Consider the following 15,359-nt stretch of genomic DNA (forward strand, 5'->3'; position numbering starts at 1 on the left):
AAAGTAATTCAAATCATCACCACTTGGGTACACTAGCTGTAAACTTTGTTTGACCATAAACTAGTTAACCTAGAGATTTCACCTAGTAGCTGAATAAAAGGAATGCAAATCTGCATTTTCAAAATAAAATAAAAAAATTGTATTTCATAAATGTAAAACCATTACAAATAATCTTATTGTACTAGTTAATAGCCCCCCAGTGGCACAGCGGTATGTCTGAGGACTTACAATGCTAGAATCCGGGTTTCGATACCCGTGCTGGGCAGAGTACAGATAGCTTTGTGCTTAATTACAAACAAACAAAACTTGTTAATATTTTTTAATAAAAGGATACCCAGAAGATATTGATTACATTTAATATAGTTAATTCTCAACACATGGGTAGAAATTTGAATTCTGTTTTGTTACATCCACCATTAGTCTCTCTGTAGTTGTCTGATCCATGTTTCGTAAACTTGCTTTATTACCTAGTTACATCCACCATTAGTCTCTCTGTAGTTGGCTGATCCATGTTTCGTAAACTTGCTTTATTACCTAGTTACATCCACCATTAGTCTCTCTGTAGTTGGCTGATCCATGTTTCGTAAACTTGCTTTATTACCTAGTTACATCCACCATTAGTCTCTCTGTAGTTGGCTGATCCATGTTTCGTAAACTTGCTTTATTACCTAGTTACATCCACCATTAGTCTCTCTGTAGTTGGCTGATCCATGTTTCGTAAACTTGCTTTATTACCTAGTTCCGGTCAATTGATGAAGCAACCCAGGCAATGGCATTTGATGGAGTGAATTTCAAAGGACAGAGTTTAAAAATTCGACGACCTCATGATTATCAACCTATGCCAGGCATGTCTGAAACACCCAACATGAATGTTCCAGGTACATAATTATAACTTGCGTGATAGGAAAGTCTAGTTTTGTCAAAGAAATCTATTTTCATTAGTAAAATTGCAATTGTTTACAACTGCAAAGCTGTTTTTTTTTTCGAAATATTGTCCAGTTGTTTAATCTATGACTTGTTTTCGACCTTTAAGATTTCATTGGTGAAATTTATCATTTGAAATCATAGGCCTTTAAGTGTTTATTGAAGCCTCTATAGTCATTTTTTAAGCAAATAATATTTAAGGCTCCATATAAACTCTTAAATCCAATATACACAGTATCTACATCGCCTACATTTTCAAACAAACAACAAAAATTGGGGGGTGTTATAATGTAACGGTCAATCCCACTGTTCATTGGTAAAAGATTAGCCTAAGAGTCTCGTGTTCGAATCCCCGTCCCATCAAAATGCTCGCCCTTTCAGCCGTGGGGGGTGTTATAATGTAACGGTCAATCCCACTGTTCATTGGTAAAAAATTAGCCTAAGTGTTGGCGGTGAGCAGCTTTTCCTCTAGTTTTTTCACCGCTAAATTAGGAACGGCTAGCGCAGATAGCTCTCGTGTAACATTGTGTGTGAAATTCAAAACAAACGACACTTATCTTCCTTCGCGACATTTTAAACCTATTTTGTTTATTAGATTTTTTTTACTACGTAGCAGCTGTGGTCACTTTTTTTTAACTATTGAAAATGACGTAAGTGATTTTTATAACATGAAAATTTGTTTGTCTCGGATATTCGCACAAAGCTACTCAAGGGCTATCTGTGTTAGTTGTCCCTAATGAACTAATAGACCAGGAAGAAAGCAAGTTAGTCATCAGTTCCCACCGCCAACTCTTAGGCTTAGTTTTATATGACCGAATAGTTGAATTTGACAGTCACCCTTATGACGCACTCACGAACTCATAGTGGTAAGAGCGATTTTTTTTCTGTAAGGGGATGCGAACATTGGACCCGCAGATACACAGTCTGGTACGCTACACACTGAGTAAATACGAAATATTGGAAATATTATATAATATTTTATTATAATTACCAGCTGTCCATTAACTTTATTCAAATATCGTGAAGAAAAAACCCATCTAACCAATGAATAAAACACTAATTTTAATACACCATTTATTTTTCTAGTTTTTCATTTTATTTGCTCGCCATATATATATATATGTATATATATTCACATTTGACATTCAGTACAGTTGACCAAACACATTACAGGTTGATAGATATTATTTTGATAATACTTAATAATTTGCTACTTGGGTTATAGGTTTAGATATTTTCTCTTTCATCATAGACTTCATATCACGATGATCCCAAAAAAACTGGTCATTAGATTCCATTATTGAGAGGTATGAGCCCTTTTCGGGGCTAACATGGCGACGTTTCGTCTGAAACCATCTTTCTCCTGGAGCCAATCGAAAGGAACCAGTTTTTTGTTCTCGTTATCGCGAGAGTCGTACGAAACTGGTTTACATCGCCTGGTGTGTTCTTGAATTTCTGCGGGATGATGTTTACTGGAAAAGTGGTCATTTGGTACAAAACGAAAAAAACGGCGCAGAGGGACGATATAGTTGTCTCGCTTCAGTTCCCACCAGTTGGCGCTACTGTGCCAACGGGGTAGCTTCCCTGAACGAGCAAGGACACCAATGTTTCTCTTATGCAATGATTGAGGTTCGTAAATGTGATTATTTTTTAAATCCTGCTCACTACATTCTTCTTGATCTCCTACAAATTCCATCTCAGTGGACGTGTCTGTATCCTCAAAATTAACAAACGTATCATCAAATGGAAGCATCTCTCTTTTCCAGTTATAACCAAAGCCTCTAGGATTATTGGTTGGTGGAGGTTTATAGGATCTGAGATCTGTTAACCAACCCTTACGAGCCAGATGAGCAATGTTCGTTTTTCAGCTGGTTTGGAAACATCTTTAGCAGTAAGCTCCAACAGAAAACGCTCCAAAGCTTCGTCTTCAGAAGAACGAAGAACTATTCTGGGGCTGCTGTTGGCGTATCCCGCAGCTCCATCACTAGTGACCTCTGCTGGTGACTGAGTGCTGTGAGCCAGCAATGGGCTTGATAGCTGTTTGAAATTCCAAAAAGAACTATAGTCATCAGACCAAGTAAATGGATACAAAATATCTGCAGAGACAGAAGTAGGTAAAGATCTCCAAAACTTTTTAACGTGGACATTGGAGTCCAATGCGCGCAGGCTTTGTTCTTCCATGTTTTTCTTGCCTTTGTGGATTGGGGGTAATCGGCCGTTCTTCGCTAAGTTTCCAATATGTCGCTTGACTTGTTTCGATTCCTGGCCTATATGAGCCGCATTATGAATTTCTCCAGCAGTGCTTGCTATCTGTTGATAAAAGAGAAAATAACTTTCTAAAAATCTAATAGATTTATATTTATCAGTCTATTAATAAGTATATCACAAGTGAAATAAAACATTTTATTTTAATAAATCTGGCTGGAAACATCTCATATTACGCCCTTAACAACCGTACGTTTTTACTCCACGTCAGTACATTAAAGGAACCTAAAGAGAATAATGTGTTAATGTAACTAACTTAAATGTATTTTTCGCCCTTAACAACCATACGTTTTTACTCCACGTCAGTACATTGAAGGAACCTAAAGAGAATAATGTGTTAATGTAACTAATTTAGTTTATTTTTCGCCCTTAACAACCATACGTTTTTACTCCACGTCAGTACATTGAAGGAACCTAAAGAGAATAATGTGTTAATGTAACTAATTTAAGTTTATTTTTCGCCCTTAACAACCATACGTTTTTACTCCACGTCAGTACATTGAAGGAACCTAAAGAGAATAATGTGTTAATGTAACTAATTTAGGTGAACCTAATGATATATTTTACCTACGGATAAAAAGCAAATATGTTTAAAAACCTCTTTTTTTTAAAAAACACAACGCAAACTTAGCAAAACGTAGTGTTTTCAAAAAACGAGATTTTAAAACATATTTACTTGTTTATACATAAATAAGAATATTAAGAACCTAAAACCTATTCGATCTTTTGGAGTGAAGATGTCCATTATTTGGGTTGAATGATTTTTATTTCGGTACAGGAATCGGTTCATTCGTATTCTGCTCTCTCGTCTATTATCAATATTTAGGTTTAATTTCTCAAACATCTATTAATCTCATAAAATATCGGGAAACTTTACATAGACTGAGTGACGCCACCATACGAACTTTGGGCGAACTACTATAGTTCAACGATGATCAGTGTATATAACAACAGTGTTCACAATACTGAGCATATCTAACTAACTGACGAGTTATATGTCACCGTGAACCTAGTGGTTAGCGTACTTGAATCGTAAGTCCAAGGATTCTTGGTTAACTTCTCGTTACATCAAAACGCGCTCAACACTTTAGGACCGTGGATGCGCTATAAGAGTGACAGTCAAACCCAATTATATCGACAGATAAGAGTAGTTCAAGAGTTGGCGGTGGGTGCTGTTCACTAGCTGCCTTCGCCCTGGTTTATCAGCTCAAACTTAGGGACGGCTATGAGGAGAGAAGACTTTGTGTGGCTTTGTGCTATATTCTAAAACAAACAAACATACAATATATATTTTGTCACCGATTAAGACAAAACAGAAAAACTGTTTTTGGTGGTTCTTGAAATCAGAAGTTCTAAGTGCTTTTATGATATTAAACTTCTGAACGAGTATTAATTAGCAAGAAAATTCGATGTTCAGTACGAAGATATTACACTTAACACTTTAATAAATTAATAAGCAATTTCCGTGTTCAGTACGAAGATATTGTACTTAACACTTTAATGAATTAATAAGCACTTTCAATGTTCAATACGAATATATTGTACTTAACACTTTAATGAATTAATAAGCACTTTCAATGTTCACTACGAAGATATTACACTTAACACTTTAAATCAGTAAGCAATTTCAATTTTCAGTATGAAGATATTTTCAATGTTCAATACGAAGATATTGTACTTAATCAGGAAACGTTGTATTTCCACTTCCGCTAAGATATTTTCAATGTTCAATACGAAGATATTGTACTTAATCAGGAAACGTTGTATTTCCACTTCCGCTAAAATATTTTCAATGCTCAATACGAAGATATTGTACTTAATCAGGAAACGTTGTATTTCCACTTCCGCTAAGATATTTTCAATGCTCAATACGAAGATATTGTACTTAATCAGGAAACGTTGTATTTCCACTTCCGCTAAGATATTTTCAATGTTCAATACGAAGATATTATACTTAATCAGGAAACGTTGTATTTCCACTTCCGTATCTTCCATCTGATCTGTACTTTTATGTCACAGATCCATACACAGATCAATATTTATAATGATTACTACACATTTGGCAGTTGTGCAGTGCTGTTAAAATAAGACAAAAACTTTAATACCGGATATCAGAAAGAAAAAAAAAAACGAATACTGAAAGGGGGACTCGTTGTTAATGTACTCGAAGTCCTTAGAAAACAATGAAAAACCCTAATATTCTCAGACACCAGGAATTCAGAAACCTCTCGAAGAAATCGGGTTAATATGAAGTTATTAAAAGTCAAACTGCTTTTCTAAAACACTTTAATTTTTAAAGGCATATTTTTTATGTATTGACAGTGAATACATAATTGCTGGGCCAGTAGTGATTGACGTTTAACGGTATGAAATTCCAACATCAGAGACATCTGCTGGACGACTTCTGTTCCCGAAGTGTTTCGTAAAAGTACTGTTAGGGAACTATTTTCCGCAGTAGCGGAATAATTCTCAATTCTTATAATAAATTAATCTAATACAACAATGGCGACATCTTGTGAATGGCTTCAGCTTGCATTATTATTAGATTTTTTTTTTTTAAATGGGATGGGTAAGCTTCAATGGAACGCATTGTATACTCATGTATCGTGTTACTTTATATATCAGCTGAAAGTATCAGATGTCTAGGCTTAGTACATTGAATACGTTTTATTGATAGCGCGTTTAGTTCTACGACTTAATGTACTGTATTACTATTGAAGTACCGAAAGAAGCGTGAGAATTTAAGTTCCTGTTTCTCTTAGTTAATTAGCGTTAATTAGGACACAAAAGTAGGCTCCAGTGTTCTGTAAAAAGAAATGCTTTCTCGTATCGAGGATGAAAAGCAGAGCTGATAAATGGACCAGAGTGATTTGTTTCCAACTTCCTGTTCTGAAAGAAAGAAGAAAAAAAAGACGAACTTTGTATTACCTACTTTGCTCACAGACCGATACAGCGTTTATTTAATCTGCCGGGAAAACGTCTAATTATCTAATATCAGTAGCACTGAAGACAAAACATGGGATTATTATGTATGTGAAAATGGAAGATTTCGAAGAGTTGAAACGGCTACTCAGGGATTACTTAGAGACTCCATCGCTTAGAGATTATAACTTACAGACTTTTTAAACGTAATGGAGTAAATAAAAAATCATAAACGGAATAAGAGGATATTAAAGTGAGAGAGAAATGAGAAAGACGTGGATGAATATATCCACATTTTATATCCAGATAATTAAAGATAATATCATATTAGATAGATAGCATACCCGAATACTTCAAATGTAAAACGATGAATACTAATGATAAACATTAATAGTTAAAAATACGAAGTCTTGTTTACGTCCTAAACATACACCTGTTCGTATAAAACAGCTAAAACCTCAATTTCAGCGTTGGAATGGACGTACTAAAAGACATCGTCAAGAATTTATATTAACATTGGGCAGTTGTATGCCAAAAACTATCATAATGAGACTGTAAGAACATCGTTATAATAATGACATTGAATAATTCGTAAATTGTGTTATTTTATCTTCGTTGATATACACATTGGAACTGTATTAACAAGCAATTTATATTTTGTGTGTTTATAGCACTACAGAATGTGGATATAGACATATATACAGAATGTGGATATAGACATATATACAGAATGTCTTTACACATTAAAATATGAGAAAGGTACATTCCATCTGCATTGTCCTTTTAGCCAATAGTAAAGTTTGTTTATTTTAGAACAAAGCCACATTGGGCTATCTGCTGTGTCCACCGCGAGGAATTGTCTGTAAAGTTACCACTGTCCCCCAATAGTAAAGCGACGAAAGGCGTGTGTCTCTGTGTTTAAAATACAACAGTAGAAATGGGAACGGAATAACAAAAAGTCAGTAATTGGAGTGACACAAAAGTCAGTAATTGGAGTGACACAAAAGTCAGTAATTGGAGTGACACAAAAGTCAGTAATTGGAGTGACACAAAGTCAGTAATTGGAGTGACACACAAAGTCAGTAATTGGAGTGATACAAAGTCAGTAATTGGAGTGACACACAAAGTCGGTAATTGGAGTGACACAAAGTCAGTAATTGGAGTGACACAAAAGTCAGTAATTGGAGTGACACAAAAGTCAGTGATTGTAGTGACACACAAAGTCAGTAATTGGAGTGACACACAAAGTCAGTAATTTGAGTGACACACAAAGTCAGTAATTGGAGGGACACACAAAGTCAGTAATTGGAGTGATACAAAGTCAGTAATTAGAGTGACACAAAAGTCAGTAATTGGAGTAACCCCAAAGTCAGTAATTGGAGTGACACACAAAGTCAGTAATTGGAGTGACACACAAAGTCAGTAATTGGAGTGACACAAAATCCAGTGGACAGAATGACACAAGTGATACAAAATTCAGAAGCAGAGGTCTTACAAGCTCCATTATAAGATGGTACCAAAATCAGTAGGGGGTGACAAAAATCGGTAGTAAGATAACGCAAAAGCAAGGATGACCGCAACTCAGTACCGGTTCCTTTTGGTATACCAAATGGAGGAGTACCATTTGTTCTTTTGGAAATCGGTATCAGGTGACTTTATGTTGGATTTGAATAGAGCACTAAAATGAACCGGTTGACTTGCAAAAAACTTGATACTCGATACAACATGAGACAAGGTAAGTACTTGTAGTTCTTTGAAGAGAATTTTAACTACTTGACAAAAACTAGTAATGGAATAGGAGCGATACGAATGTTAGTACAAGGGTAATGTATAAGTCAGTAGTAAGAGTCGGACAGTTTCTGAGAAACATTTCTTGTCAGGCTGAATTAGGGGGTCCGAGTAAAGTCAGCCTTCTTCCCCCTCAGGCCTTTTGTGTAACGACGTTCCTAGTTACATACACCTAAGCCAGTAGTTGGAGTGACGCGACAATCATTAGTGAGTCGACCAAGAGTCAGTAAAGGGTCAACAGAAAAGTCAGTAGAAGAGTAATTTCCCCGAAAGGAGGCCTAAGGCCGCCTGGAGGGGCCACCTGTTTTAACCACTTGCACTAGTATACAGTAGTGTGTTGTCTGTCAGTCAATCAGTCAGTAGACATTAAAATGACGTCACATAAGGGACGCTTAACGTTGCAATTTGCACTGTCGTGGCGTCAGTAAAACGTGAGCATGCCATGAATCACGAGAACAATTATTCACACTGTAGGCTACAACACAACATGATATATGAACTTCAAAAGCAAGAAATAAAAATATTTGTTACTATTAATTTTGGTTTTATTTACTCTTGAAAGAGAACACTTTCGGGGACCTTGCGCAAGTACGTATGTCAGTCTTAAGAGCGCCCCAAAAGTTGGTAGAAGGGTAATACTTAAGCTAATAGTAGAGGCGACACAAAAGTCAGTAGAAGGTAATGCTTATGGTGACACGAAAGTCAGTAGTAAACCGAAACAAAGGTAACATTTAAAACAGTATTAGAGGCGACACAAAATTCAGTCGAATACTGACATTTAAATCAGTTTTAAGGATGACACAATAGTGAGTATAAGGCAAACTTAAGTCATTAGAAGGCTACACTTAAGTCATTATTAAGGGTAACACAAGTCAGTATTAGAGGCAACACAAACGTCGATAGGATTGACACAAAAGACTTGTCAGTTGTATCAGTAATGTCCATCTGTTGTTGTCGAAAGTTCTGATTAAGGCTAAATTCGGAACACGCTCTGAGCTATCTAATCTCTTGGCTTCAGAACCTAGAATGTCATAATTAAAAACAATCTTGTTGCATTATGTTGTGCTCGCAACAAAAGGAGTGCCACTCTGCTCGTCCTTCAGTTTCGTTTTCTCTGTTGTTGTTGTTGTTTTTTGTTTTTTTGGAGAAAGAAGGAAATGTTTACAGTTGAATGAAAACCTCTTTAACATTACCGAAATCCCATTAAGGCGGTAATGGCTCCACGCATGAAGCACTCCAATACGACTAGCCAGTCGCTTCCAGTGTGCCAGCATATAAGGATAGTTACAATAGTCGGAACTCAAGCAAGTACAAAAATATATAACATTTCGACAGTATACAGGATAATACATATAGGTATCTTGTAGTGTTCAGTACAGTGTATATCGTATTAAAACTCACACTGTCGGAATTAGGTCCAGTTACGAGGTATATGAGGTTAATGATTAAAAACAAGATACTTTTTTTTTGAAAAAAAAAGCATCGTGTTAAAAGCTAATTTTCTTCACTTTATTAAATAATTGTGTTGTGCAAAGTAGAATATGTGATAGTGAGAAAAGATATGATTAAAAGCTAATAAATGTACTGTCAGTAAAAACAAAGTTATAATTCTGGAAGAAGAAGAAAAAAAAAGACATAAAAATCAAGTTTCCGTTGGATATGTTTCTCTTCCCTGAGCATGTTTTTCGTTGATTGGTATAATTTAGATATCTGTCTCTCTGTCTGTGTTCTCCTTGTATGTTAATCTACCTGCAGGTCAGCCCGAAGGACATCTTATGCGACATATGGGCTAAACGGCCGGGTTAAAAGAACCTGGGGCTCAGATATAACCATCTCTAATTTTGAACCACTGACTAAAGGAAGGGTAATTACTGGACAACGCCCGCCGCCACATTGGATTTGCCCAGCTCTTTGAACAGAATTACGTAATTTACTATCACTTTTATAATGAATCCACAATTGAAAGGCTGCGGAGTGTTCAGCGTCATCACGGCTCGAACTATGGACCCTACGAATCACAGGCCGGCATGCTAACCATTAGACAACTCGCGGGCTCCACCTGTGGGTTTTTACACACGAACTTATTTCAACCAATGGGAGTGTTCAGCGTCATCACGGCTCGAACTATAGACCCTACGAATCACAGGCCAGCATGCTAACCATTAGACAACTCGCGGGCTCCACCTGTGGGTTTTTACACACGAACTTATTTCAACCAATGTACTATAAACTTTATCAGACAAACTGAAACACTAAATACAATTCTTTCTTTATTGTTATTTTTACAACTCGAACATTTGATTCACTTAATGATAAGACGGTCACCAGATCCACATAATTACCTGCATTGATATGTACTTCATTTAAATCTGATGAATTGCAAAAAAAAAAAAAATACTTGTGTATAATCATAGTGAAATCAGTGAATATTGTGTTAACATTTAATAGAAAAAGCTTTCCTCACTTGAGATGAAAAGAAATATTATAAATCAAGTGAGAAATATAATGACATGAAAGGATAGACAGACAGACAGATAGATAGATAGAATTATATTGTCACATATTTTGGGCGATTTCCTTCCTAAAGCCCCCCCCCCCACGTGGCGCAGCGGTACGTCTGCGGACTTACAAGTCTAGAAACCGGGTTTCGATGCCCGCGTGGGGGGCAGAGCACAGATAGCCCTTTTGTAGTTTTGGGCATAATTTAAAAAATAAACAAACAAAACAAACAATCCTTCCTAAAAAAACCACCACTAACATATATACAAACATATACACATATATATATATATAGAGAGAGAGAGAGAAGAGGATAATGAGTGACCTAAAACTAGCAACAAAATGTACACGTGTTAACATGATAAACAATGATGTAGAAATGTCTATAAAGTTAAACCGGTTGAACTTCTGCTGACCCATTACGACTCGTTAGGAATTAGGTTCTCTTGAACGTCTATTCCTCACGCATAAAGATATTCTCGAAGTCCCCCTCAAGTCGGGGGGGATTGCTCTGCTTAATGCACATCAAGTAAAACTTGACGCTATATTTCTATTCGCGTCAGTGCCATATTTGTCACAGAAATGTTGACGTCTAACCGAAAATGGTTTCTAGATTAGTATGTTTACTCTTCGTATTAAGCACGGGTAATTCGATGGGTTTTTGGATTAGGGTATTTGCTGTTTGTATTAGTGCAGGTATTTACAACGGAACGACGGTGGCTAATGGAGCGATGATCGATTATTTATGCTCTTTTTTATATCTCTATATTTGGACAGCCTCTCGGTGGCTCGACGTAAGTTTAAGGGCTTGGAACGCTAAAATTCTGGATTATATCCCTGCGATAGACACAGCGCAGATGGTTCATTGTGTAACCTTACGCTTGAAAACGAACAGTAAAAGTTTGGAGACGACTCAAATAAGTAAAGAAGAAAACTTTATTATAAATGTACAAAGTTTCGACGTCATTAAAACTTTATTCTAAATGTACAACGTTTCGACACCATTAAAACTTTATTCTAAATGTACAACGTTTCGACATCATTAAAACTTTATTCTAAATGTACAACGTTTCGACACCATTAAAACTTTATTGTAAATGCACAACGTTTCGACACCATTAAAACTTTATTGTAAATGTACAACGTTTCGACATCATTAAAACTTTATTCTAAATGCACAACGTTTCGACATCATTGATACTTTATTATAAATGCACAACGTTTCGACACCATTAAAACTTTATTGTAAATGCACAACGTTTCGACACCATTAAAACTTTATTGTAAATGCACAACGTTTCGACACCATTAAAACTTTATTGTAAATGTACAACGTTTCGACACCATTAAAACTTTATTGTAAATGCACAACGTTTCGACACCATTAAAACTTTATTGTAAATGCACAACGTTTCGACACAATTATATCATCATCAGGTACCAAATATTTGTATAGATAGATAGATTTTAAAAATTGTAAGGAGAAACGTTTACTCATATCAATATGTCAGCCATTGTTGTTCATCTCTCTTACCACCTTTCATCATATTCTCGTGTCTACAGATTAAATGAACTAAAAAACACGACTGGTGTTTTGCAGATGAAGTGTGATGAAACAGGTAGGGTTAAGTCTCAGTGAGTTAACTCAGGAAATATGGGGGGGGGGGAGTAAAAAATCCCCAAATCCTGGTTCAAATGCGTGAAGTCGTGCAGCCGGTGGATTCTTTTTTTTTTTTAATCACTGAGTCTAGCACTTAGCTGAGAAGGTGTACTTAAAACGGAAGCTTGTTTGTTGAATTTCGCTCAAAGATACTCGAGGGCTATCTATCTGCGCTAGCTGTCCCAAATTTCGAAGCGTTAGGCTAGAGGGAAGGCAGCTAGTCAACACCACCCACCGCCAACTCTTGGGCTACTCTTTATCAACGAATAGTAGGATTGAGCGTCACATTATAAAGCTCCCACGGCTGAAAGAGAGAGTATGTTCAGTGACGGGATTCGAGCCCTTAACTACCCGGCCTGTTAAACGGAAATAAATAAGTTTCAACGCTAACTTTTGACATTTATGTAATGATAATTTTGATGTTTGGTTCTATTCACACTTCCTCTGTATGTACTATGAGTATAATATTCTCAACTTTTGTTTTTCTACTTCACAGACTTGAATATGATGTGTTGATGGACTCTACACAGATTATGTTCGAGACTGTAGATTAGTCTTAAATAAAATTAAAGGTTGTTGTTTTTAACTGTATTTTTTTTCTCTGTGTCTCGAAGTTTTCGAAGCGGTTTTAAAAAGGTGCCACTATGCACGTATTTGGTGTGGGTGTCAAAGAGGGGAAGGGGCAGGTTGGTGTTTGCAGAGAATAAGGTGAAACATATATGCACGTATTTGGTGTGGGTGTCAAAGAGGGGAAGGGGAGGTTGGTGTTTCCAGGGAATAAGGTGAAACATATATGCACGTATTTGGTGTGAAAGAGTTGGGGACAAGTTGGTGTTTCAGGAGAAGAAGATAAAACATATATGTACGTATTTGGTGTGAAAAAGTTGGGGACAAGTTGGTGTTTCAGGAGAAGAAGATAAAACATATATGCACGTATTTGGTGTGAAAGAGTTGGGGGACAAGTTGGTGTTTCAGGAGAAGAAGATAAAACATATATGCACGTATTTGGTGTGAAAGAGTTGGGGGACAAGTTGGTGTTTCAGGAGAAGATAAAACATATACTCTAATGCCAAACGTATTTTCATACGAAATTAAAGAAGTTCTGGTACGATATCTTAAAACAGAATGAACGTATTTACTTGGTTTCCTGGTATATCCTTCGCCATTTTTTTTATTTCTTATCGGTTTTAACACCCATTTTAACCGCTTCTGTCTTAATTAGCCTCGAATAACTCCTCCTTATATGCTTCACTGACTTTGTAAAGAGTTTGTCTCAGACTTCAATGATATAATATGCGTGCTCTGTCTTAGGGTTAACACTCTTTATATGCTTCAGTGACTTTGTAAAGAGTTTGTCTCAGACTTCAATGATATAATATGCGTGCTCTGTCTTAGGGTTAACACTCTCTTTATATGCTTCAGTGACTTTGTAAAGAGTTTGTCTCAGACATCAATGATATAATCTGCGTGCTCTGTCTTAGGGTTAACACATATTATCTTAAATAGGGACGGCGGCAAGGAAGCTGTATCTACCATAGAGTGTGTATCCTGGTCTCCCCTGTACCCCCCCCCCCCCCCCGCCAAGCAGCGAACAACGTTTACTGTTCAAGCTGGTTCATTTCCCACACGATGTAGAGTGCAGCCCTCTCAGTACTTTGACTACCCCACATCAGTGCCCTCGCCGGAAAAAATAGCTATAAACGCAGTTTATCATACTAATTTAAAATATAAAATAAATTAAGCCTCTGTGATAAATTTCAACGGAGACTTTGCTCAAATAAAGAGGGGAAATGACAAATATAAAAACTGATAAGTAAACCAGCGGCTTTAGAAAACATCGTATTTTCGACAAACTTTGATTATGAGTCCGTAAATTTAATGTATGTGTTTGTTTAAATTGAACTCTCTTTGTCAAATGTTTTAATAAAACTGTTTTCATAATAATAAAAAGGCGCCCGGCATGGCCAGGTGGTTAGGGCGCTCGACTTGCAATCTGAGGGTCGCGGGTTCGAATCCCCGTCCCACCAAACATGCTCGCCCTTTCAACCTTGGGGGCGTTATAATGTGACAGTCAATCCCACTATTCGTTGATAAGAGTAGCCCAAGAGTTGGCGGTGGGTGGTGATGACTAGCTGCCTTCCCTCTAGTCTTACACTGCTAAATTAGGGACGGCGAGCGCAGATAGCCCTCGTGTAGCTTTGCGCGAAATTCAAAACAAACAACCAAACATAAAAAGGCACTGATGTGCCAGGGCCAGTTGTGCGTGAATGACTGGTGACATTTGGAATAGGTTCAATCCACACGTAGGGTCAGCCACCTCACCTGCGTTAATATTTTTTTTCAAACGATTTTCACTATTCCTTTACCGTAGGAAATGACCGTTTCGGTAAAACTAGCCTTCAGAAACGTTTAAACCAAAATCTGGCACAAAGCCAACCGCCACATGTTTGGGAATATAAAAATAAATTTACATTACAAATAAAAAGCATCTATTTCGATTTAAAATGCAAGAGTGGGGGGGGGGGGGAGGCTGCAAATCGCACCCTGTAATATGGAATATGTACATATTGGTTGGTTGATAAATAAATTTACATTTAAGTAAAACTTACGTACGTGCGCAGTGACTGTCTTGATCTGACAAGAAATGTTATTATAAGTATGACTGATGAGAGGTTATTCATAAATGCAAAAACGACCGTTTATATTTTACTTTATTTCGAATAACTTTTTCCAACTTCTGGAGTGAATTTCTAGCATTTGGTTTGAGCTGTTTGACGGGATAAATAACTAAGCCTATTTCATTTAATACAATTTATGCATAGCATTTTCAATACCCGGTGGACCGAGTGTGACCTGGTGATTAGTGTGATGGGCTGCGTACCGTAAGGTTCAAGTCTTGACGCGTGATGCCGTTGAACACGCTCCGTACTTTCAGCTATGGGTGTGTTCTAAAAGTGACAGTCGTTCCCGTCTTCGTTTCCAGAAGCTGAACAAAACTCTTGTGACGGTGGAAGCTGCTAACTGGTATGTAGTTCCAAATTATGGACGACTGTACCTGAGCTTTATACCTGGTCAGTTCAAATTACGGACGATTGTATCTGAGCTTTATACCTGGTCAGTTCAAATTATGGACGATTGTACCTGAGCTTTATACCTGGTCAGTTCAAATTACGGACGATTGTATCTGAGCTTTATACCTGGTCAGTTCAAATTATGGACGATTGTACCTGAACTTTATGCCCGGTCAGTTCAAATTACGGACGATTGTACCTGAACTTTATGCCCGGTCAGTTCAAATTAC

The 15,359-nt window shown here is 36.9% G+C and overlaps 1 protein-coding gene across 1 annotated transcript in view; it reads right to left on the bottom strand.

The window, feature by feature from the left end:
* Positions 1–2,003: 2,003 nt before the first annotated feature.
* LOC111087989 overlaps positions 2,004–15,359 on the bottom strand; it is a 22,508-nt gene continuing 9,152 nt past the window's right edge. Inside the window, exon 2 of the mRNA XM_022396634.1 lies at positions 2,004–3,234. Coding sequence (XP_022252342.1) covers positions 2,749–3,234 — 486 coding nt within the window. The 3' untranslated portion in view covers positions 2,004–2,748. The remainder of the gene's footprint in view (positions 3,235–15,359) is intronic.

The sequence above is a fragment of the Limulus polyphemus genome, unplaced genomic scaffold (genome assembly GCF_000517525.1).
Source record: "Limulus polyphemus unplaced genomic scaffold, Limulus_polyphemus-2.1.2 Scaffold2952, whole genome shotgun sequence".
In the NCBI taxonomy this organism is placed as follows: domain Eukaryota; kingdom Metazoa; phylum Arthropoda; class Merostomata; order Xiphosura; family Limulidae; genus Limulus; species Limulus polyphemus.